General features: G+C 48.7%; 1 protein-coding gene across 6 annotated transcripts in view; it reads left to right on the top strand.

Moving 5' to 3' along the window:
- The first annotated feature begins 1,111 nt into the window (after positions 1–1,111).
- The window catches only part of UBE2E1 (ubiquitin conjugating enzyme E2 E1), a 57,490-nt gene continuing 36,097 nt past the window's right edge, over positions 1,112–22,504 (top strand). The window contains exons 1-4 of one of the 6 annotated variants that reach the window (XM_045006630.1): positions 1,112–1,364; positions 1,744–1,806; positions 3,474–3,562; positions 6,353–6,403. In XM_045006630.1, the coding sequence (XP_044862565.1) occupies positions 3,522–3,562; positions 6,353–6,403 (92 nt within the window). In that variant the 5' untranslated portion in view covers positions 1,112–1,364; positions 1,744–1,806; positions 3,474–3,521. Of the gene's footprint in view, positions 1,365–1,743; positions 1,807–3,381; positions 3,563–6,352; positions 6,404–22,504 lie in introns of all 6 variants that reach the window. The other 5 variants (XM_045006628.1, XM_045006632.1, XM_045006631.1 and 2 more) reach the window with 5 other exon arrangements.

Below are 22,504 nucleotides of genomic sequence, written 5' to 3'. Positions count from 1 at the left end.
GAGTTACTTCATCTGTCCCATAGTTTTGGACTCTGGAACTGAAGGGGCCCAGCCACTAGAGGGAGACATGACCACATGAACAGTACTGTATTACATGCCTTCCCTGTTAGATATTATCACATGCTACCCCTGTTGATGCGTTTATAGTGAGAGTCTGAGATACAAGAGTAAAAACTTCCATCTGGAGAGCCATTTTGGAGGGAATCATGGATTCAGACTCAGTGGAGAACATCTTTAGTTCAGGACGCTCTTTAGCTTTTGGTACTGAAATTCCAGAGTTCAGTCCCCAGTGACAGCCATGGTGAGTGTCTATGTATGCAGCTGTGATGTGTTACCCAAGGTCATATGATTAAAACATGAGATTGGAAGCCTATTTTTTTAGAAGTACTGAACACCCAAACTCAATAGGAAGTCAACAGAGCTGCGAGTATTGAGCACCCCTGAAAATTCTGAGAGATTAGACAACTAGGTTCTTTTCCTCTGATTCACAAAGCATAAATTGGTGGTAATAATCATATGTACTGTACTTTGCAGGTGTGCTGTGCAGTTGGATTCATTGAGATCCTCAGTTGCAAGGAGTGATAGAAATGCAAAGTACTATTAATTATTATGATGCACAATGGTGATAGTCTAGTGGCTGGGAAAACAAAGAATATGTCACATAGTTTGCTGTTTGATCTCTTGATATACTTTGGGAAACTGAAGGCACTGAGCCACATTCAGCCCTGGTGGTAACCCGTTGAAGTCAATGAGGGCTAACAACATGAATTTGGTGCAGCATTTCCATTGAGATCTATGGCACTATGCCTTGGCCCATAGAAAAGTGACTGATTGTGCTGGCTTCTTATGTGAAACGTACGGTGGGTCACTATTGTGGTGAGATGTCATTTTTCTTTACGGTTGTGCCAAAAGATCAACTGCAAAGGTTTTGCAGGAGCAGAAGAAGGAAAAAAGCCACTGAAGATGCAGCACAATCTAGCCCAACTTTATTGAATGCTGTGCTTTCCATACCAACTAGGCTCCCCAGCAGGTGGACTTCACCATTGCGGGTTCCCCCCAGCCAACCTCCTTTCCTTCCTGTAGCTGGCCAGCCGGAGCCCAGTCTGCTGCCGTCTCTCCGCAGGAGCTGCTGCTGCTGACATCACAAGCGGCCCTTCCTTTTGTGTGTTGGTGAGCGCACCGGGGGCTGCGTGGGGACAATGGAATCCTGAACTCGGGGCGCGGGCAAGTGGGAAGCTGCTGCTGAAGATGAGTCAAGGCTGAGCCCGGGGAGGGGAGAAGCTGCTGCCGCTTGAGGGCTGGAACAGGTGAGAGACGGGGAGGAAGCTCCTGCTGCTCCTGCTGCTGCTCCTGGACTGAGCCAGGTGAGAAGTTGTTGCTGCTGCGGAAGGGGGATGGATGCGGGGGGGGGGGGGCAGCTGTTTTGGGGCCGGGCGAGCCAGGGGTGGGAATGGGCAGGAGCCCGGCTCAAGCCGTCAGGCAGCCCCAGCTGCTCCCTCTGCCCCCCTAGGACCGGGGCAGGGAGCCGAGCCTCGGAGCCTCTTTATTCCGCGCCCCGTCAGGGCACTCGGCAGAGGCGCCTCCATCTGCAGCCCCGCAAGGCTGGGACTCCCGCGGCGCCTGCCCCCTGGGGGCGAGTGCGGCCGGCCCCCCCCAGCCCGGCTCGCCGAGGGGCCGGGGAGGAGCGGGGCAGCCATTGCCTGGGTAAGAGTTGCTGTTGCAGCACTTCCGCTTCTCTCCCAGCAAGAGACACGAGTGGCCAGGCCCAGCCGCGCCGCGGAGGAGCCGCCAGACACAAAGGGAGAGGTAGGGAGCGGGGCCCCTCTCCCCGCAGGGCACCCCCCGGCCAGGCCAGGGCCCCGGCCCGCGCAGCGCGACCACGGGCAGGGGCTGGGGCCGGCAGGTATCGCCCCCTCCTCGCAGGGCCCGCACCGAGGGGGGGGCAATTCTCCCTATCACGGAGCAGAGCAGCTCTTTCCTGGAGGTGTGCCCCGTGCACGTACCCCCCCCCAGCCCTGCTCCCCACATCCCCTCCACCCATTCCTACCCCCCTGGTCCTGCTCCCCACATCCCCTCCCCCGGCTCTGCCCCCACCCCCATTCCTCCCGGCTCTGCTCCCCCTTCCCCCATCATCCCCCCCCCCGGCTCTGCTCCCTCTCCCTCCCCCCCCCCACCGCCGCGGGGAACGCCACCCCCTATCCCTTCCCCCTGCCGCCTTGGGCACCGCTGCCTTCCCCTCCCTTGCCCCCAGCAGGCACTGATTTCCACCCTCCCACCTTCCTTGCCTTCTGTGGGCACTGATCTCCCACCCATACTTAGGCATTGGTACCCCCTGTCACCCCCGCTCCCATCCCCTGCACGCACTGATCTCCTCCCCACACACACACACACACCCTGCCTATCCCTTGCCCCCTGCAGGCACTCACCCCCCCCCCCCCACACACACCTGCCTCTTACCCTCTGCAGGCTCTGATCCCCCATCCACACCTTGCCTGTCCCTCACCCCCTGCAGGCTCTGACACCCCCCCCCCCGTCCCACACACACACCCTGCCTGCTCCTCGCCCCCTGCAGGCACTCATCTCCCCCCCACACACCCACCTTGCCTGTCCCTCATCTCTCTCCCACACACACCCTGCCTACCCCTTGCCCCCTGCAGGCACTCAGCTCCCCCCACATCTGTTCCTCATCTCCTCCCCCCCCCCCAAGGCACCAATTCCCCCTCGGCCTTGCCTGTCCCTCCTCCCCTCCCAACCGCAGTCACTGATCTCCTTCTTTCTCCCCCCCACTGATCTCCCTCCCACAAACACCCTGCTTGCCTGCCCACCCCTCACCTTCCTAGACACTTATTCTCCCCCTGTAGCCAATGTCTCCCCACTCCTGTTGTAGACATTGATCCTGCTGCTTTTCTTTCCTTTTTCTCCATCTGCCTCTGAGTCTGCAGAGGGGACTGGAGACATCCTATTTATATCCCAAGCCCCAGGGCTGGATAACTGGGGGTGAGGATGACTGGCTTCTTGTGTGTAGTTTGGGTGAGATTAGAAGGAATTACTTGCAGCTTCTCTGATCCTTGCAGCCTCCTTCTTCCCAGTCCCTGTTCTCTCAGCCTGCCCCCCCCTTCTGTTCTCATTGAAAGGAGACATTCAAGTCCGTCCCCTCCCCCAGTGTTACTGGTGCAGGGAGAAGCTGCTGCTCCTCCTGTTCAAACCATTTCTGTTCAGCATGCTTGTCTGCGAAGGCCAGGAGAGAGGGAGAGAGAGACAAGGCCCTATCTAAAGAGAGTGCGACCCAAACCCCCTTTGCCTGTGAGACTGTGGTGGGTTCCTTTCTCTGTGCATGCGTTCATTGTTTGTTCCCCACATCCTGCGGTGTCTCCTCTCCAGGTTTGGGTTGTGTGGTGGGGGGGGTCGCTATGTCGGATGACGATTCGAGGGCCAGCACCAGCTCCTCCTCATCTTCATCCTCCAACCAACAGACCGAGAAAGAGACAAACACCCCTAAGAAGAAGGAAAGCAAAGTCAGCATGAGTAAAAACTCCAAGCTCCTCTCTACCAGCGCCAAGAGGTGAGATTGTCTGCAGCCAGACACCCTGTCACTGCTGTCTCTCTGCTTATATGGCCCTCTGTAACTGCCCCATTGCTGCTGTTCCTCCTCCCCTCCACTGAGTGTTAACCGTTTCTATTCCTCATTACTGGCGTTTACCTTCAACCTCTCCACAGAAATTACTGTTGTCCCCATCTCCCCTTTGTCACTATCTGCACCTAGCAAGAAGCTTTCCCCAAACATTACCGCTTCCCCCATCTCCTCCTCACCATCTGCACTCAGCACCATTCGTCCCCACTGAGATTCCTGCTCTCCTCAGCACCTGACTTTAGAGCCAGATCTCTGTAGGGATTAAAGCCTCTGAGCTTAATTCCTGCTCTGCTACTGAAGCTATGTGGCCTTGAGGAAGTCATTTAATTTCTCCATCAGTTTCCCCATTTGTAAAATGGGAATGATGATAACGCATAACTCACAGGGATAGCTCAGTGGTTTGAGCATTGGCCTGCTAAACCCAGGGTTGTGAGTTCAATCCTTGAGGAGGCTACTTAGGGATCTGGGGCAAAAATTGGTCCTGCTAGTGAAGGCAGGGGGCTGGACTAGATGACCTTTCAAGGTCCCTTCCAGTTCTAGGAGATTGGTATATCTCCAATTATTATTACCTTAGGGGTGTTGTGAGGATTAATTAATTAATGTTTGCTTTGATCTTGTATGACAGATGTCACAAATGCAAACACTTGTTACATGGTGCCAGCCCTCCCTACTAAATGCATCACTACTTCCCTATCTCCTTCCAACCTGCATTAAGGGCTTGTGTACCTGGGGAATTACTGTTCCAGAATAGCTCTCAAGGTGGACAGTCTTTTCTAAAATGAAAAGGACTTTACTGTGAAATAATTACTCTGCTTAAATTATACCAGAATAACTTTTCTGGAATAGCTATGCCAGTCAATATCCCCCAAGTAGACAAGCCCTTAGAGCCAACTCACTTCCAAAACATTACTGCTGTCCTACCTGAGCCATTCTCCATGTCACCTGAATTCGGCACCATCCCACTCCAAAAAAGCTCACCTAGCTGAGAATGAAGCTTCCAAGCAAGCTTTCATTACTCCGTCAATAAGAATAATAATCCGTCTGGCTGATCGTTGAAAAGCTTTGCAATGCACCAGCAAAAAGCTCGCGATCTGTATGTATCAAAAAGGGCTGGGTTTTTTGGATTGCTCAGTCGATGCTCTGCTGTGCTCAAGAGATGGTTTGGATTTTGTAGCTTTCAGGCAGCTTGTTGACTTCAGAACTCCTCCGAGCAAAGGATTCCTTGGCAAAGTCACATACACAGCAGCAAGTGGTGGTTGGATGAGAGGCCATCAGCTAGTTTTAAAATATCTGTAAAGGCCTGCTGATTGTAAATTGCTTGGTATGAATAGGCTTTGGTTCTTATTATGTGTGGCAAATAGGAGACAGGCAAAGGAGGCTGTCTTAGTGTGGAGCAGGGGAAGGAAGGGAGGCTGTTTGTGTGTGCAGTGGGGGAAGATTTGGAGGGGAGGCTTGAGTTACAGTAGTGGGGCTCTGGGGAATGGAGATGGTAGCTGGTGGTAGTGGAAGGAAAATGTGGAGCTGTGGATCCTGGAGAAGTCTGGAGGCAGAGAGGATGTTGGGGATGGGGCTTTGTGGATGTGAGGGAGGGGACTGGGGGCGGGGCTTTGGGTGGCAGGGGAGATTTGGAGGCTGTGGTTGTGGGAGCAGATAGGATCTTGGAGATGTGTGACTATTCCCCTCTTTTTAAGTTTAATCAGAAATGGATCAGGGAGTTGGGCTCTGTTGCTAGTTACCCATCCTTCCCAGTCAGAACCCCTCCAGCCCGTTCCCCAGGATGCTATGTGGGGAAGGGGATTGTGGCAGTGGCTGTTTAGCCCATCTCAGTGAGACAAAGATTCATAATTTTCCTCAGGCTGTAGTCCTCCCCTCACACCTAACACTTGCATTTGCAAGGAGGATCTATCTCGTTGTCAGTATGTTGGAGGGGGATGGGGCCTTATCCCCCTGTGTGTGTGGGGGGAGGGGGATGGACCAGTCTGTGGAGCTGATATGGGGAGAAGGAATGTGTCTATTTTCTCTCTGTTTCTGTCACAGGGTGTCTACCCCACTGTGTGTGTCTGGAGTGGTCTTGTCTATACAGGCAGCGGTGTTCAGGATGTGTTTGGCTATACGCTGTAGTGAAAGGCTCTGGCAGTGGGGAAAGGCTCCGGCAGCAGGGCCAGTTGCAGTGAAAGGCTTTGGTGGGGGGACCTTTTCTCTGCTGCCTCCCCTTGCCTGAACCTTTCACTGCAGAGTATAGCTACACATACCCTACACACCGCCTCCTGTATAGACTAGACCACTGCAGACACACACAGTGGGACAGACACCCTATGACTCCTCACTGCTGGAATCTTGCATTGTGGTGGGGAAAGGCTCTAGCAGTGGGGAGGCAGCAGGACACCGCACTGTCAAAAATAGCCGTGTAGATGTGGGAGGCACTGCTTGGTCATGTAGAGAGCTGTGTAGAGTATATACCCTATATTCTGGCATGTCTCCAGTATACTCACCTAAGCAGTGCCTCACCATCTACACTATTTATACCTGTGCTAGTTGGGCATGCCATGTACATATTCTACATGCCGCTGCAGGTGTAGATCTACCCTGTGTGTTCCTGGAAGAGTGACACACATACACAGTCTCACAATCATTGTGACATATATCTATACTGCATGTGTGTGTTGACTGTGATCCCGCATAGTGACTTACCTTTGTTCTTTCTTGTTTTTATTGCCATAGGATTCAGAAGGAATTGGCTGACATCACTTTAGATCCACCTCCCAATTGCAGGTTTGTTTTGATCCTTCCTTCTCGGGGGGAGGAGAGAAAGTATGCTTTTTATTATTTGTAAATATCCTTATAAGTTCCCGATGTAGCAGAGTAATGGCCACTTAGATGACATAAAATACTCTCATGAATGCTTGGATGACATAAAAATAAATTCCCTGCAGGAGAAAGCTCAGAAGACGTTATGTGTTTTGACATGAATTTTCTGTTTGTTTTGTTTTTTCGTAATTGCATTAGAGTTTGTCACATTATCTGTGTGTGTGTTTCTGACAGTGGTCAATACGGAAGAGTGTGAAAATGTGCCCCTTTTTGGTTTTTCCTGGTGTATAAGTCTAATGCTTGACTGCATTAATTTTTATTTATATAAGAATCCTGCCAAACAAGCAGAAAATTGTCAAATCTGTGTGGGTTCTCTCCAGCTCTGACAGTTCTATGCTAAGCAATAACACACAGTGGGGAAGGGGGCTGTTAGTTCATCAGTGAGTATACGCACTGAAGAAGCGCATATGTTATCTGATGAAATCACACCCTAGGGTATGCTATTGCCCTTTATAGAATGGTTACTTAAACTATGTTTTAGAGATTTAAACATTATGTTTAGTACCTACAAAGCTTTGCGTTCATCACCTAGTTGTCCTGACCCCTGGTGATTCCCTTTGGCATTTGAGTATGAGATGATATTGGCAATGTCTTTGGTTGTTCCTGTTTAATTAAACGAGAAGGCTGCTTTCAACCTGGTCTCTCCCGTTTGGCCTGCTGGAGTCTTGTTTCCAAAGACGTTCTTGAGTTCTTTATCTGACTCTTCTCCCCATGCCTTTCTGCTGCTGCTAAGCTAGGTCTGAAGGGGTAGTAGCAATTAAAAGAAAATGCCACTTACAATATATTTTAAAATCAGTCACGTACACCTCTACCTCGATATAACGCTGTCCTCGGGAGCCAAAAAATCTTACCGCGTTATAGGTGAAAATGCGTTATATCAAACTTGCTTTGATCTGCAGGAGTGCGCAGCCCCACCCCCCGGAGCACTGCTTTACCAAGTTATATCCGAATTCGTGTTATATTGGGTCACGTTATATCGGGGTAGAGGTGTATTTAGAATGGACATTTTGCCCCCACCTTTATATTGCTGGTGTGCTGAAGCTTCTTGTTACCCTTAACTGGTGCACAGGGAGACAATAGCACTGGAGTTCAGTGAAGGGGCAATGAACCTCTCTTTCAAAACCCACTGTCAAGCATCCTAATCACTGGCTGTGGGGATGGGAAACGAGTATATGAGAACCGGGGAGGTATGGGCTGAAAGGAGGCCACATCGAAAAGGATCCGCCAAAGACTCCAACTCCCTACCACTGTTGCCAAAGGATCAGCAACAATATCAGTGGGTGGGTACACAGAGGGGGGGAAAAAGAAAAACAGGTGATTGGGACGTAGTAAACCTTTAAAAGATTTTCTTAATGAATAAATTTATTAAGTGTTTGATAAGATGACTTTTTAAAATTCACCTAGATAGCGCAATAGTATAGTGGTTTGACTGGTGAGGAAAGTTTTTGATATACCACTAAAGCGTGTGGTGTTTGGAAGATAACTACACATGGGTTTTGAGCTCTCTTCAGCCGCTGCTATATTGTTTTAATGGCATTAATGTGCCTAGAAGCTGTTGTGATGGGTGTCTAAAATGCTTCTGTATAACTAAATCAGGTTGCAGCCTTCATCCGAACCATCTTGGAAATAATATCAAAACCCTAAACTGTTCCTATATGAAGAAATTGGAGTCATTCATGGGTGTGGGTTAGCTTCCAGACTACTTTGTTAAACTATAATATGGCTGAGGACCAGGTGGTTTCTTATTTAAATAGTACAGTCCATTGGGGATAGTAACGTCAAGACACAATACAAAAAAGGTTGGATTTGTAATGTGTGAGCCTTTATGAATGGTTTTAATGGTGGAAAGCAGTTGATAGTACAAGCCATCCGTGAATATAAAGTCATATTATAGTTGCAGGTATCCTGTATTCCTTCTGACCTTCAAATGAATTAGTGTGGAGATTGGCAGTTTTATCTAACAAATAATGTTGGAAAATTGGAATAAGTTAAGCTAACCTATAATGTGTTAAGTAGTAAAACACAAACAATGGTTTTCTTATGAAACCAGGTGTTTTCGCATTGCCATTCAAGCTGTCGAATTTAGTATCTGTATTTTATAGTGAGAGTAAGTACATTGTCTCTGTTTTTATACTTGTGGTTAGTTTGGTTCAAAATGCTAAATGCCTTACACTTCCTGACATGCTTTGGGCTTGAGGCTGTATACAGCAGATTTGCTAAGTGTGGACAGATGCTGCTTGCCACAACAGTGAGAAGAGTTCCAGCTATCAAAGTTATGTGGAGTGTTTACTTCCTGTGGAAGGGGAAACTGTCAAATGGAGGGTGGGGGGAAGTTATGGGACTGAGACTTTCTGGTTGCTGTGTAATGGTTAAGGCTGCAGGACTTTGCTCCAGGGAAGCCTGTATTGGTATGATGGCTTTCCATTATTCCTTTGTTTACACTGAATATTAGCCCTGTGAGAGAGGTATTAAACTTGGTTTTAGAACATAGTTTTAACTCCTCTGCCTCGGTAACTTTAAAAAAGGCTTTGTTTACCCTATATCCTCTCTGCTCAGCTCAAGGATCTCATCTGACTACCTTCTTTGTGTCCTCTCTCCTGTGCCTTGGTACTGTCTATTGTATATTACCCTCCCGCTGGAATCGGGGGTCCTCTTTTCCTCCATCTTCTCCTCCGTTAAAGCTCTTCTCAAAATCCACTTATTGAAGGAGTCTTATTGGGTTACATTTTGAAAAGCACCAAAGTCCTATTGACTTTCAGTGGGGCTTAGGTTTCTAAGTGTCTGTCGCTTTAAAAAATGGGACTTAGGATCCTTAGGCATTTTTGAAAATTTTACTCAAGTCTCATTTATATAGAAAAAATGCTGCATAACTCTGAGATTCACTACTTTCTCAACCAGCCACATAATCCCCACCATTGTTGTCATCTTCCAAACTGTTCCCTAACATCTCTGTGTTTGTCAGCTCCTCCTTGTTGTCCATGTCTTATTATGGGGCCTTACTGCAAGGTGCTCAGCACCTTCAGCTCCCATTGAAGTCCATGGGAGTTGAAGACATTTAGCATGTCCAGAAGGAACCCAGAACACTGAAAGACCGCCCCTTCCGAGCAGAGACTCAATCATTATTTATTTTGTAAATATGCCTATCCATGATGCTATGCAAGTGGGTGTTCATTAACTAAATTTAAAATTTCAAGCAAAATAGCTTAAGAACAAATCAGGATTTTAATTTTTGCAGGGTTGCAAATATATGTTCAGACTTGAATTTAAAAAAACCAACCAGATCTTGTACATGCTGATGACTTTCTAACAGTAGTACACTGAATAGAATTCACAGATATTTTCTGATTGGTGTTTCAGATATTAGTGTTCTTTTACATGGCATAGTGTAGCTACAGCATATGGCTAATTTTAAGTGCGTTCTATCTCTCTCATTCTTGGTATGCTAACATTTTATGTGAAAAGATTGAAACAGGATGCTGGAAAGCTTTAATTTTCTTTTGTCCATTTATGGGATGATTTGGCTTCTGACACTGGTGATGAGAGGTGTAAAATCTATATGTTAATTGTAGATATTTGGTAATAAAAGAGCTACAGCTTTCAGACTGAAGGGATTGTTGGTTAATGTGAAATTGAGATTAATGTCATAGGCTTTGAATATTACACATTTGGATCCCAGTCGTAATGAAATTTCAGTTCTCTGTTTAAATATTAGCTTGTACAAGGAAGTGAAAATCATAATCTGGGTCGGTTGATTGATTTTTTTTTTGTGTGTCGTTGGTATGTTGTGTATCTTATAGGGCTTTGTTTACATTACACATTCAGATGTGTCGTGGAGTCTGGTTCCATGATTGTCTCCAGTCATGGTTCCATTTTTCTTTATAAACAGGGCTTAACTGTATTTAACCAATATCTAAAACCTTGGCTGTACCCATGTGACTGGATTTCTGAGGCTGTATCAGGGACATGATTAAAACATTAACTGTCATTTACACTATCTATTTAACAGGGTCGCCCAGAGGGGGGGGCAAGAGGGGCAATTTGCCCCGGGCCCTGCAGGGGCCCCCACGAGAGTTTTTCAGGGGCCCCAGAGTGGGGTCCTTCACTCGCTCCGGGGGGCTTGGAAAACTCTTGCAGGGCCCGGGCCCCCAGAGCTGCTTCCGCTCCCGGTCTTCGCCAGCGGGGGGGAGGGGGGGTCCTCTTGCTCCGGGGCGGAAGGACCCCCCCGCCGGCGAATTACCGCCGAAGCGGGACCCACTGTCGAATTGCAGCCGGGTCTTCGGCGGTAATTTGGCGGCGGGGGGCCCCCGCCGCAGGTCTTCAGGGCACTTGGGCGGCGGGTCCCGGAATGGAAGGGCTCCCTGCCGCCGAATTACTGCCGAAGCGGGGGCCCCCCGCCGCCAAAGACCCCAGGCCCCCGGAATCCTCTGGCGGCCCTGCTATTTCAGGTACTTACTTGGCCTCCATTGACATAATAGCTGAGTACCTCAAAATCTGTAATATAGTTCTCCCTGTGAGGTGTTTTCCCTATTTTATAGGTGGGGAACTGAGGTCCACACTGATTTCAATGGAAGTTAGCAGCCTAAATAGCTTTGTGGATCTGGGCCTGAAAGAGTAAGGCCCAGGATTTTAAAGTTATTTGGGTCCTGTTGTGTTAAGCATTGCAATGCCTAACTGACTTAGTGCTTCTAAGTCAGGGGCGGGCAAACTTTTTAGCCTGAGGGCCTCATCGGGTTTCCAAAATTGTATGGAGGGCCGGTTAGGGGAGGCTGTACCTCCTCAAATAGCCAGGTGTAGCCTGGTCAATGCCCCCTATCTGACCCCCACCTCTGCTTCTTACTCCCTGATGGGCCCCCCCCGGGACTCGCCCCATCCAACCCTCCCTGTCCCCGACGGTCCCCCCGGGACTCCTGCCCCATCCACACACCCCCACTTCCCGTCCTCGGAACCCACTCCTCTGACTGTCCCCTGCCACCCCGTCCAACCTCTCCTCTCATTCCTGACTGCCCCCTGGGACCTCTGCCCCATCCAACCACCCCTTCTCCCTGACCGCCCCCGGAACCCCTGCCCCTGACTGCCCCCTGCTGCCCCATCCAACCCCTCCCCCCTCCTTTCTGTCTGCCCCCCGGGGACCTCTGCCCCCATGTTCCCTGTCCTCTGACTGCCCCGACCCCTATCCACACCCCTGCCCCCTGACCATCACCCTGAACTCCCCTGCCCTCTATCTTACCCTCCCCCCGTTCCCTGCCCCCTTACCGTGCTGTCTGGAGCACCGGTGGCTGGCAGTGCTACAGCCGTGCTGCCCAGAGCACCAGGGCAGGCAGCTGCGCTGCCCAGCTGGAGCCAGCCATGCCACCGCGCAGCACAGAGCACTAGGTCAGGCTGCAGCTCTGCAGCTGCACTGCCCCAGGAGCTCACAGCCTCGCCGCCCAGAGCATTGTGCCAGCAGCGCAGTGAGCTGAGGCTGTGAGGGAAGGGGAACAGCAGGGGAACAGAGGGGCCAGGGGCTAGCCTCCTGGGCCAGGAGCTCAGGGGCTGGACAGGAGGGTCCCGTGGGCTGTAGCTTGCCCACCTCTGTTCTAAGTCCTTGTCGCTTTTGAAAATGAGACATAGGCTTCCAAGTCCCAGTGACTTTCAATGAGAATTAGTCTTCTACGTCAGTTAGGTGTGGCAATGCTGAACAGAGCAGTGCCTAAATCATTTTAAAAACCAGGATTTAAGTGTCTTGCCCAAGGTCACACAGGAAGTGTGTGCCTAAGGTGGGAATTGAAGCCGCATCTCCTGAATCCCTGATATGACAGATACACCTCTACCCTGATATAACGCTGTCCTTGGGAGCCAAAAAATCTTACCGTGTTATAGGTGAAACCGCGTTATATTAAACTTGCTTTGATCCGCCGGAGTGCACAGCCCTGCCCCTCCCCCCCGAGCTCTGCTTTACTGTGTTATATCCAAATTTGCGTTCTATCGGGGTAGAGGTGTATTGCCATTTCCTGCAATATCCTTGAAAAACTTTGCTGTTTTAAGTTTATATATTATTGTGGGCCAGGATTGTATGTAACCTTTTCTTGGGCAGAGACCTGCATGTCACTCCATCTTGACCAGGGATTTTAAGGTTGCACAGCTCCCTGATTTACACTGCTATCCTCAGTAAGCCAGAGCTTTTCTGACCCCAAACCACCGCCCACATGTCATGCTGCACCCTCCTGGGTGCAGATCCGTTGGACCCTCTGCGAGAGTGGCAGGAGGTAGTTAATGGGGAGACATTTATTGTATGGGGAGATACTGCAACAATTAAAACTTTAGTTAAGTCTCATGTTGTGAAACCCCATCAAATGCCCCCAAGGTGTGAAATGTGGGTTAAAGTTCCTGGTGTAAACGCCTTTACTCTACCTACAGCACAGAATTCTATACAGACCAGGAAGGGTCAGGGGTGCTGGTTGTAGTTGTGTTGTCAGATATCCCATATTTTTTGCTTTTGAGGAATGATGTTATGGTTTTAAAAGCATAAGGGGTGAATCAGACCGCGAGTTAGCTACAGACCTGCAAGGATTAGCCAAAATGCAAATAGAGTAGCTGCATGAGGTGTATCCCTCCTGCCCACTCCACCTTCCCCCCCACCCCCCAAATCCAGGAGGAATCAAGTTACCTTCCCAGTATATACAGACAAATACCTGAAGAGAAGGAAAGTGAGACCATTTTCTACTGCAGGGGGATGACAAGATAACTTGAAGGTAAAATCTCTGAGTCCTGAAGCCCAGGCAAGGGAAATAAGCTCTCTGCTTACCCTTACCAGTGAACCAGGCACAGTACAGAGTACTGGCAATGTCTCCAGCCAAAAGTAGGGACACCGAGGCAGCAGCAGGGCACTGCCAAATCTATGACACCTACCCAAGGATGGGAAATGCCCACGGAAAGTGTATGACAGCTGCTTGGGAGATGACAACGGTAACTACAGCCAGAGAGAAGGGGAAACTTCTCCCTTGGTCTCTAACTGCCTGTTGGTCTGTGAAAATGTAAAGAACCTTGAGCCTGATGTGGGGAGAACTGCTGTGCACTTGGACTCAGTATGTGGGGATCAGAGGACCACCCCAGTGGGGTGGGGGATCAATACACTTTCCTCTTCCCCCTAGAGAAATTGGCCCCTGGGCCCTGACGTCTGAGGAGATGGAGCAGAGAAAGGAATTTGGCTGTGGGGGAGATTTGAAGAATCTGTTAAAAGTGGTGCAGAGAGCTGCTTCACAGGGATCCCTAACTTATTGCTCCCTTCTGTCCAAAGAGTTGCTTCCTGGAATGCTCTCGGGAGCGTGGGAACCTCATCCTACCATGGGACAGCTGACTGCTTGAGGGACAAAGGGACACCACATACCCTCCTTAGAATCCAAGGGGAGGTGGCAGTGGGCGGACCAGGTCTCAGATTCACACCCAGATGTTTTGGGGGAGTAAGTGTATGCAAGAGCTCCACCCTCATAGGCTCTAATAGGAGAAATTATACAGGATGGTGGTCAGATGACTGTGTGGATTTTTGAAGGAAATATGCTCGCTTGTTAGTGGAATGTTTATTATATGCATAGGTGAAATACGAAATTATGAAATTAACCACCATCCAGGGAATAAACCTGTGCATTCTCCTAGGAGGATGGTCAAGCACCCGAATTTCACCTCACTTCTTTTGGGAGGAGATGTGACAGATATGACAGTTTCCTGCAATATTCTTGAAAGACCTTATTAATTTTATGTATTATTGTGGGTTGGGAGAGATGTGACATCTCTATGGGAGAGATGTGACAGATGTAAGACCTGGGAGTTCAAATAAAACATTGAAAATGTGCCAGAAAAGTATGGATTTTTGGGACAATAAGTGTTCAGTGGATTTCCTGGGGTATACCTAGGGAGAAGTAAATGTAAATTCTCCAACTCCCAGTCATGCAAAAACCCAGCCTTTTGAAGCTACGCCATAAGGAGAGGGTAATTGACTACTAATTACCTATTACTGAAGGTCAGGATCTAAGGCCCAACCTGAGTAACGAAACAGCTGATCTGCCCAGCCCTTGTTCTGGATCTAAGATGGATGAACTTGTTAACCACAGGGAAATCCCAGTTGTGGGTTTTGAAGGACTAAAACCTACCAGAGCCCTAGGCTGGAGTTGGGGATGATCTCTGGAAAGCAGTGCATGTGTGTTTGTTCTTTTATTGTTTTTAATAACTGCTTTTACGTTCAGAAAAACTGTGCTTGCTTAGAAGGAGCTGTGTTGTAACTTATAACTGTGGCAATATACTGGTCATAGGCTTTGGAGAGAGAGAGAAAAACTCAGGAATTGGCCTGTTTAGGCAGTCTAGCTTTCTGGGGGTATTAGAATATAAGGCAGGGAGCTGTGCAGCCTTAAAACCCCAGTCAGGAGGGAGAGACACATGTCGGTCTCAGGTAGGGTTGCCAACTTTCTAATTGCACAAAACCGAACACCCTTGCCCCGCCCCTTCTGAGATTTCGCCCCTTCTCCGAGGCCCCACGCCCGCTCACTCCATCCCCCCTCCCTCTATCACTCACTCTCCCCACCCTCACTCACTCGCTCATTTTCACTGGGCTGGGGCAAGGGATTGGGATGCGGGAAGAGATGAGGACTCCGACTGCGGGTGCGGGCTTTGGGGTGGGGCCAGAAATGAGTTCAGGATGCGGGAGGGGGTGGAAGCTCTGGGGTGGGGCTGGGAATGAGAGGTTTGGGGTGTAGGAGGGGGCTCCGGGTGGGAGGGTAGAGCCGAAGGGTTTGGCGTATGGGAGGAAGCTCTGGGCTGAGGCAGGGGATTGGGATGTGGGAGGAGGTATGGGCTCAGGGTTGGGGAATGCCGGTTCTGGGGTTGGGCCAGAGATGGTGGGGTTCAAGGTGCAGGAGGGGGCTCCTGGCCAGTGCAGGGGGTTGGGGTGTGTGGGGAGGTGCACGCTCCAGCGGGGAGTTTGGATGTGGGAGGGGGCTCAGGGCTGGTGAAGGAGGTTAGGGTGTGGTAGGAGTTGCAGGGTGAAGGCTCTGGGAAGGAGTTTGGGTGTGTGAGGAAGCTTGGGGCTGGGGCAGGGAGTTGGGGTGCAGGGAATGGGCTCCGGGCAGCGCTTACCTTGGGGGCTCCCCAGAAGCAGTGACACGTCCCTCGGCTCCTACTCATAGGGGTAGCCAGATGGTTCTGCATAGTGTGCACTGCCTCCGCCCACAGGTGCTGCCCCCCATAGTTCCCATTGGCTCTGGTTCCGGCCAATGGGAGCTGCGGAGCTGGCACATATGGTAGGGGCAGTGCACGGAGCCCCCTGGCCGCATCCCTCCACCTAGGAGCTGGAAGGATATGTCGCCATTTCCAGGAGCCCGATAGGGAGCCTGCCAGCTTCCCCAACTAGATTTTTAATGGCCCAGTCATCAGTGCTGACCTGAGCCACCAGGGTCCCTTTTTGACCAGGCGTTCTGGTTGAAAACTGGACACCTAGCAACCTTAGAAGGCCAAGAGAGGTGACAGCTGGGAGCCAGAAATCTAAAGTGGATGTCCTTGGTGGACCACAGAGGGGAAATACAGATGCAGTTTCCCTGAACTGTGACACTGGGTTAGCATTCCAGCCACTGGACAATCGCTTCAAGGTGGAGCTGTATACATCTGCAATGTTGTAGAAAGGTTCTTGAGTTAGTGTAGTAGGACATGAAATTACCCTATTTAAACATTACCTCATTCACCTTGTCTCTCTAATGTCCTGGGACCAACACAGCTACAACTACACAGCATAAATGATCATGTTTAAATATGCATGCAGTCTTTCTAGTCTGTACTGAAGGCCCAAAATGGTTATAACTAGGATAAAAAAAACCCTTTACTATAACTAAAACAAGCTTTGTTTTAACATGGTTTGGTCCAGTCCATACAGGATCAGCCATTGCTTAGGCCATGTCTACCCTATGAACACTATAGTGCTGCAGCTATGCTGCTGTAATGTAGACACTTCCTACAACACCTGAAAGGGATTTTCCACCTCCATAAATCTACATTCCTGATTGGCAGTAGCTAGGTCAATGGAAAAGTTCTTCTTCCATTCACCTAGTCACGTTTACAATATGGGTTATTTTGGCTTAACCTGAGCACCATAGCAATGTCAACCTACCTTTTAAATGTAGACCAGGCCTCAGATATGATGATTTTTCACATCTCTCCTTAGAAGTCTTTAACGTCCCCAATTAATTAATGAATGGACTTCATTTGCATACTAGTGTAGCTCCTGTTTTGACTAAAGTTGGTTTTATATTGCTGGAGATACTGTACAAATGTACTTTTTAAACAGCTCAAACTTGGGTAAATGCTTTAGAGCTCTGGCTTTTACATTTGGCATATTATGCAAGAACATATTGTAGTTGTTAAAAGCACAATATAGGGGTTTTCTTTTTCTGTGTGTGTACGCTTGAAAGAGATCTTCCTGAACGCAGCCACCATCTCATGTACATTTTCTCTTAGTGTATTTCTTTAATGATCTGTACCGAAAGTTGAGATCATTATAATTTTAAAAGCTGCAGGTTCTGTTACGCATTTGTGACTTTTGAGGGGGAGGAGGTGACTAAAATGCAGGTCATTTTAATTTAAAATATCCAGGTTGCAAAAGTGATTTTTGGCACATTTTATTCATTCCTCTAAAATGTAAATATTTTCTATATTAAATTTCCAAGTGTAGAGATGGGAAAGACCTTCATAATTAGTGCTTGTGACCTTAGTTTATATGACAAAAGATAATTTTCTATCAGTGGTTTCCCCCTCTGTTTGGCATATAATTCATGGAAAAATAACTCTTCCTTTTAGAAACTATTAACTAATTTAGTGATCCTCGACAGCTGTATGTGGTCTGTCTTGCAAACCTTGAAAAGAATGCAATTTATATACTTGGTAAATTGCAACTTTATGTAGCTATTCCTGCAGGCTAACTCATCTGCTTAATGTATTCAGACAAAAACTGCATAGGATAAACCACTTTACTGTAGATTGATTAGTTAATATTACAGGAATCCACATTTCTGAGGTCAGTGAACTGTTTTAATCAGCTCCCTTAAAAATCAGAAGCATTTTAATGGCAGGATTCTTGAGAATCTGTGGCAGTAGCTAGGCTGATCCTGTGGTAGAATTTGTTTGGCATATCCTGGTTTAGCAGTTCCCAAATGAACTATGCTCTGTGCTCTTGCATGCCAAATATGAGAATGCTGAATCTTGAGAGCAGCTGTGAAAGTGTATCATGGCTCCAAACAGGGAATTGAAATCCCTATCGCCCTCCACTCATTCACATACATCACTCAACTTTAGGGTGACCAGACGTCCCGATTTTATCGGGACTGTCCCGATATTTGCTTGTTTGTCCCGCGTCCCGACCAATGTTAGGTTGGGACACTGGACAAACAAGCAAAGGCTCCGGAGCCCGAAGGGCTCGCGCCCTCCCCTGCCCCGACTCCGCCCCCTCCTTCCCCCATTGGATCCTTCCCCAAATCCTCGCCCCCATCCCCGCCCCCTCACTGCCCCATTGTCTCCCTCCCCAAATCCCCGCCTCTTTCCAAGCATGCCATGCCCAGGAGACTCAGGGGAGTGCGGGGCCGGGGAGAGTGTGAGTCTGGCCTGGCCCCGAGCAGGCAGGACTCGGGCGCGGTACCTGGAGGGAGAGTAGGGGGGCGGCCCGTGGGGCTAGGTGGCGGCTGTTCTCCCCACCTGGGCAGGGGACTCGGGAGCAGCCGCTGCTGCAGCTCCCACTGCTGCGGGGGGAGGAAGTGGCCAAGCACGTGGCGCTCGGCGGCTGCGGCTTTGGTGCCCGGGCCCGAACCCCCCGAGCCCGGGCCTGCTGCGGGGCAGCGCGCACACTGCGCTCAGCCCCTGGCCAGTCGCGTCTGGGCTGGCTGCCCAGCTGGTGCAATCCCGTGGCGGAGGCATCAGCAGCCCAGTCCCATTCGTTCCCCTGCAGGACCCGAGCAGGATGCGGGGGGCTGGGGCCTGCTGCCCCCACTCTGAGGCCGCCCGCAGGATTGCACCAGCTGGGCAGCCAGCCCAGACGCGAGTGGCCAGGGGCTGGGTATGCGCAGCGTGCGCGCTGGGTCCCCGCAGCAGGCCCGGGCTCAGGGGGTTCGTGGGCACGAGAGCCGCAGCTGCCGAGCTTGGCCAGCGGCCGCTTCCTCCCCCCGCGGCAGTGGGAGCTGCAGCAGCGGCTGCTCCCGAGTCCTGCTGCCCAGGTGGGGAGAACAGCCGCGGCCTGGCCCCGCAGGCCACCCCGTACTCTCCCTCCAGATACCGCGCCTGAGTCCTGCCTGCTCGGGGCCAGGCTGGACTCACACTCACCCCGGCCCCGTGCTCCCCTGAGTCTCCCGGGCCTCCCTCCAGCGCTTGCGGAGGGAGGAGGAATCGGGGGTGGGGGATTTTTTTTTTTTTCTCTGCCGCCATTTTTCCCCCTCTGCCTCCGCCCCGCCCCCCTGCGTCCCGATATTTGACCTGGGTGATCTGGTCACCCTACTCAACTTTATTATTTGACTTCCATCTTTGTTGTCCTTGGCGAACACCAGGCAATTATGTTCACTGTGCTACTTATATGTTTTACCCAATGGGAATCCTAATATTTTGTCTAGGGTTGAGGAATCTGTGAACTTTAATTTTGTGTAACTTCATTTGTGTCCTAGTATGTTGTTTCAATTTTGTACTTAGACATTTTATTTTTTTAAGGGGGAAAAAGATAATTTCACCCATAGGTGTGTGGTGCTTTATAGAAATAAAAGAAAACCTTGCCATTACCCCAAAGTGTTTACAATCTAAGTTCTCGATCCTGTAAAGTCTGCGTACAGGAGCAGATAGTAATTTGTCATTGCTTCCCTCTTCATGGGGGACAGGGTGCTTCAGGGTTTGATAATCTTATAGGGAATTTCTTGCCTCTCAGGATTTGAATCCAGGCCAGGTTGGTGGTGACTGAAAGTCATTTCCATCAGCTGCTTTATGGCTTATCTGAAATGAAATGGTTTCAATCCATTTTATAGTAGTCATATATTTACCTCACAAAGCTTCCTCCAGTGGTGGCACCCTTGTGAGATGGAACTAATCTTTACCAGTCAGAGAGGCCCCTCTAGTACACGTATGAGCTCCCGTTGGTGAGGTTAGGTATAGAAAGCTTGTACCACCCCTGCCTTTGCTGTACCTTTCCTGTGATTTCATTCTCCTTTCATGCCAACACCGCACCTCTTGAAAGCATTGAGCTTATTAAAGAAAGAGGGTGTGTGTGTAAGAAATTGGGGAAACTGACTTCCTCATATCTTATAGATGTATATGAAATAAAGTTAAGGGCTACATTGTTTCTGCTGTGACGCCATGTGAGTTAAACAAAATGAAATTAATGGGACATTTGAGTAATTGCAGTAGAATCACACTAATCTGCATGCTTTATAATTTGAACAAATACTTATTTCTCAACAAAGATTTAACAGGTTTGCTTTCATTCCTCACTTTATTACTTTTCAAAATGGGCTACAGAACATTGATTGCACTAGAGAAAAATGGCAACTGTCAAAATAAACATAGTATATTTTGGAATTCAATATTTTGTTGTTGTTGTTCGCTTACTTGCCAGTTTGCAAATGTCAGTAGTTTGCAATGGGTCTGCCAGACATTAGTGCAAATTATAAAGGTTCTACAGTGTGTGTAATAAATATATACTGTGCATGAAATATTAATTGACGTTAACAGCGGAACATCCCACAAATATGTATGCTTGAGTGCAATGCTCACAATGACAAATAAGCACTGTTATATTCTGCATGAAAGTGTGCTTGGATGGGGGTAGTGGCATACAGAATCATGATCTGTAGCTTAGGTTCCCTCCTAAGTTGTGCAGCTGCGCAGCTGCCTATTAAGCCCTGTGCAGGGGCTCAGGGCTGCGGCGGGGAGAGGCACCCTTCCCCACCAGCCCCAGCATGCACCCGCCACTGCCAGGGGAGAGGCACCCTGACCCAGCCGTGGCCCACTAGAGCTGCCGGGGAAAGGAGCCCCTCCCTCAACCCAACTCAACCTCTTTGAGCTGCTGCCAGGGAGACACGCCTCTCCCCCAGCCCTGAGCCTCTGCAGTGAGAGAGGACTGGGGGGGGAGTCCTTTCGCTCTGGGACAGCCTGCACCCCCAAACCCCTCATCCTTGGCCCCACCCAAGAACCAGCACCCCAACCCTCTGCCCTGGCCTTGATCCACCTCCCACATCCTGAACCCCTCATTCCGGGCCCCACCCCAGAGACTTCACCTCTACCCTCTGCCCCAGCCCTGAACCCCTGGGCCCCACTCCCACCTCATGAATTTTGTTATGTGCACCCATATGAAGGTGATGTGTCACACATCACCACCTCGCACATCACCTCCATATGGGTGCACATAACAAAATTCATTCCACACGTGGACATACAAAATTAGAGGGAACACTGCCTGTAGCAGATACGTTTGCCTGATATCTCTCATTTTTTTCCCTTTTATTTTTCAACTAAAAGTCTAGACCAGGAAAGATTGACACTAGATTTTAAAAAGTGGGCCCAGGCCAACTTTTGGCAATCCCTTTATTTACAAGAAAATCTAAGTAATCTTATACAGTTTGTAATTCAATTAATGTTGCAAATTCCAGTTTTCAATTTTGTCTGGTCCTATATTTTTGGGGGGACAGCATTTTGGAGCCAAAAATACAGGTCATGATTCCCCAGTGCCTTGAATCTTTTAGTCATTTACACAGGTGCACAGTAAGTGTAAAGCACTGCCATTCTGATTGGATAGTGTTTTCACTTGTGTACCCAAGGTGCAAGGCAGTGGAGAACCAGTACCATGATGCACTTTAACAGCTGCTCTCAAGATTCATCATTCTGATATTTGGCATATGATTTCTGTCTCTGGAGCTGTTGGAGTCATTAGAAAACTAGATAGATGATCTTGAATTGGTTCTGACATTTTTAGAAGCAACAGTAGATGTACCTATTGGGTTCCCGGGAAACTGGGCGGGTGGAAGCCCGCCCAATGCTAAAGGATCCCCCCCCCAGCCTAAGGGGAGGATCCACAGCGCCTCAGAAACCCACTAATTTTGGGGGACAACTAATAAAAGAACAGGGACAGAGCTACTATGATAGAGGTACTACCTATGGCAATTGGGCTGCTAATATTCAATACTGTTTCTGCCATAAGTATCTGAACAAAACTAGTTTCATTTGCTAATGAAACTAATTCTCTTATCTGTAAAAAGGGAAAGAAGGTTTAAAATAATGGTCTCTAGACTTCTGGAGTGAATCATACAGTGGTTGAAAGGAAGATCAAACATTAAAAATTAATCCTGAAGCCAAAAAGCGTTTTTTCATGATAGATAAGTCAATGAAAATTGGAGGGAAGGGGAAACAAACTTCCCTGTGATATGGACAAAAAGAGAACTTCATCAGACTTTTAGGAGGCATAGGAAATGTTTCAGCAAAGTAATATTCATCATATCAAAAATAAACAGTCAGGTTAACAATGCAAATTGGCTATCTCAGTGAAAGTGTTCAGATGCTAATGTGGAGGGTACATGCTTGTGAGAGAGAAATATTCAGGTGGACACTCTTAGAAAGTTTTAATACATTATTTGTTATTCTGACCAAGTATAGAATCTGGCTGCTCTGAGAAATGGCCTATAAACTGTAGAGAAATCGCAGTATCTTTTAATTAAAGCAGTGCTTAACTGTTGCAGATGGTTTTGAAAGATTGCTAAAATGCATGCAGTTGTAATAACATACAGTTTAAAAGCAATTATATCAATATTGTAGTATATCATGAAGGCCCATTTCATCAGAAGTTTCTGATCTATCAGACTAACAGTTTTAATATTATACTTGCCCATTAATTATTTCTTGTGTGTCCTAGTAATCTTTTTAAGGCAAATACATTAGGAAAAGAATCAAGGCATTTACAGTTGTTGTAGTTTTTTACTTCAGTTTGTAAATGTGTTCTTCTTAAGCAATAAGAATTATCTAGTGTTT

The sequence above is a fragment of the Mauremys mutica genome, chromosome 2 (assembly GCF_020497125.1).
Source record: "Mauremys mutica isolate MM-2020 ecotype Southern chromosome 2, ASM2049712v1, whole genome shotgun sequence".
NCBI classification, from domain to species: domain Eukaryota; kingdom Metazoa; phylum Chordata; order Testudines; family Geoemydidae; genus Mauremys; species Mauremys mutica.
Note: the sequence above shows the minus strand (reverse complement) of the source record. Positions and strands in the feature narration are given on the sequence as shown.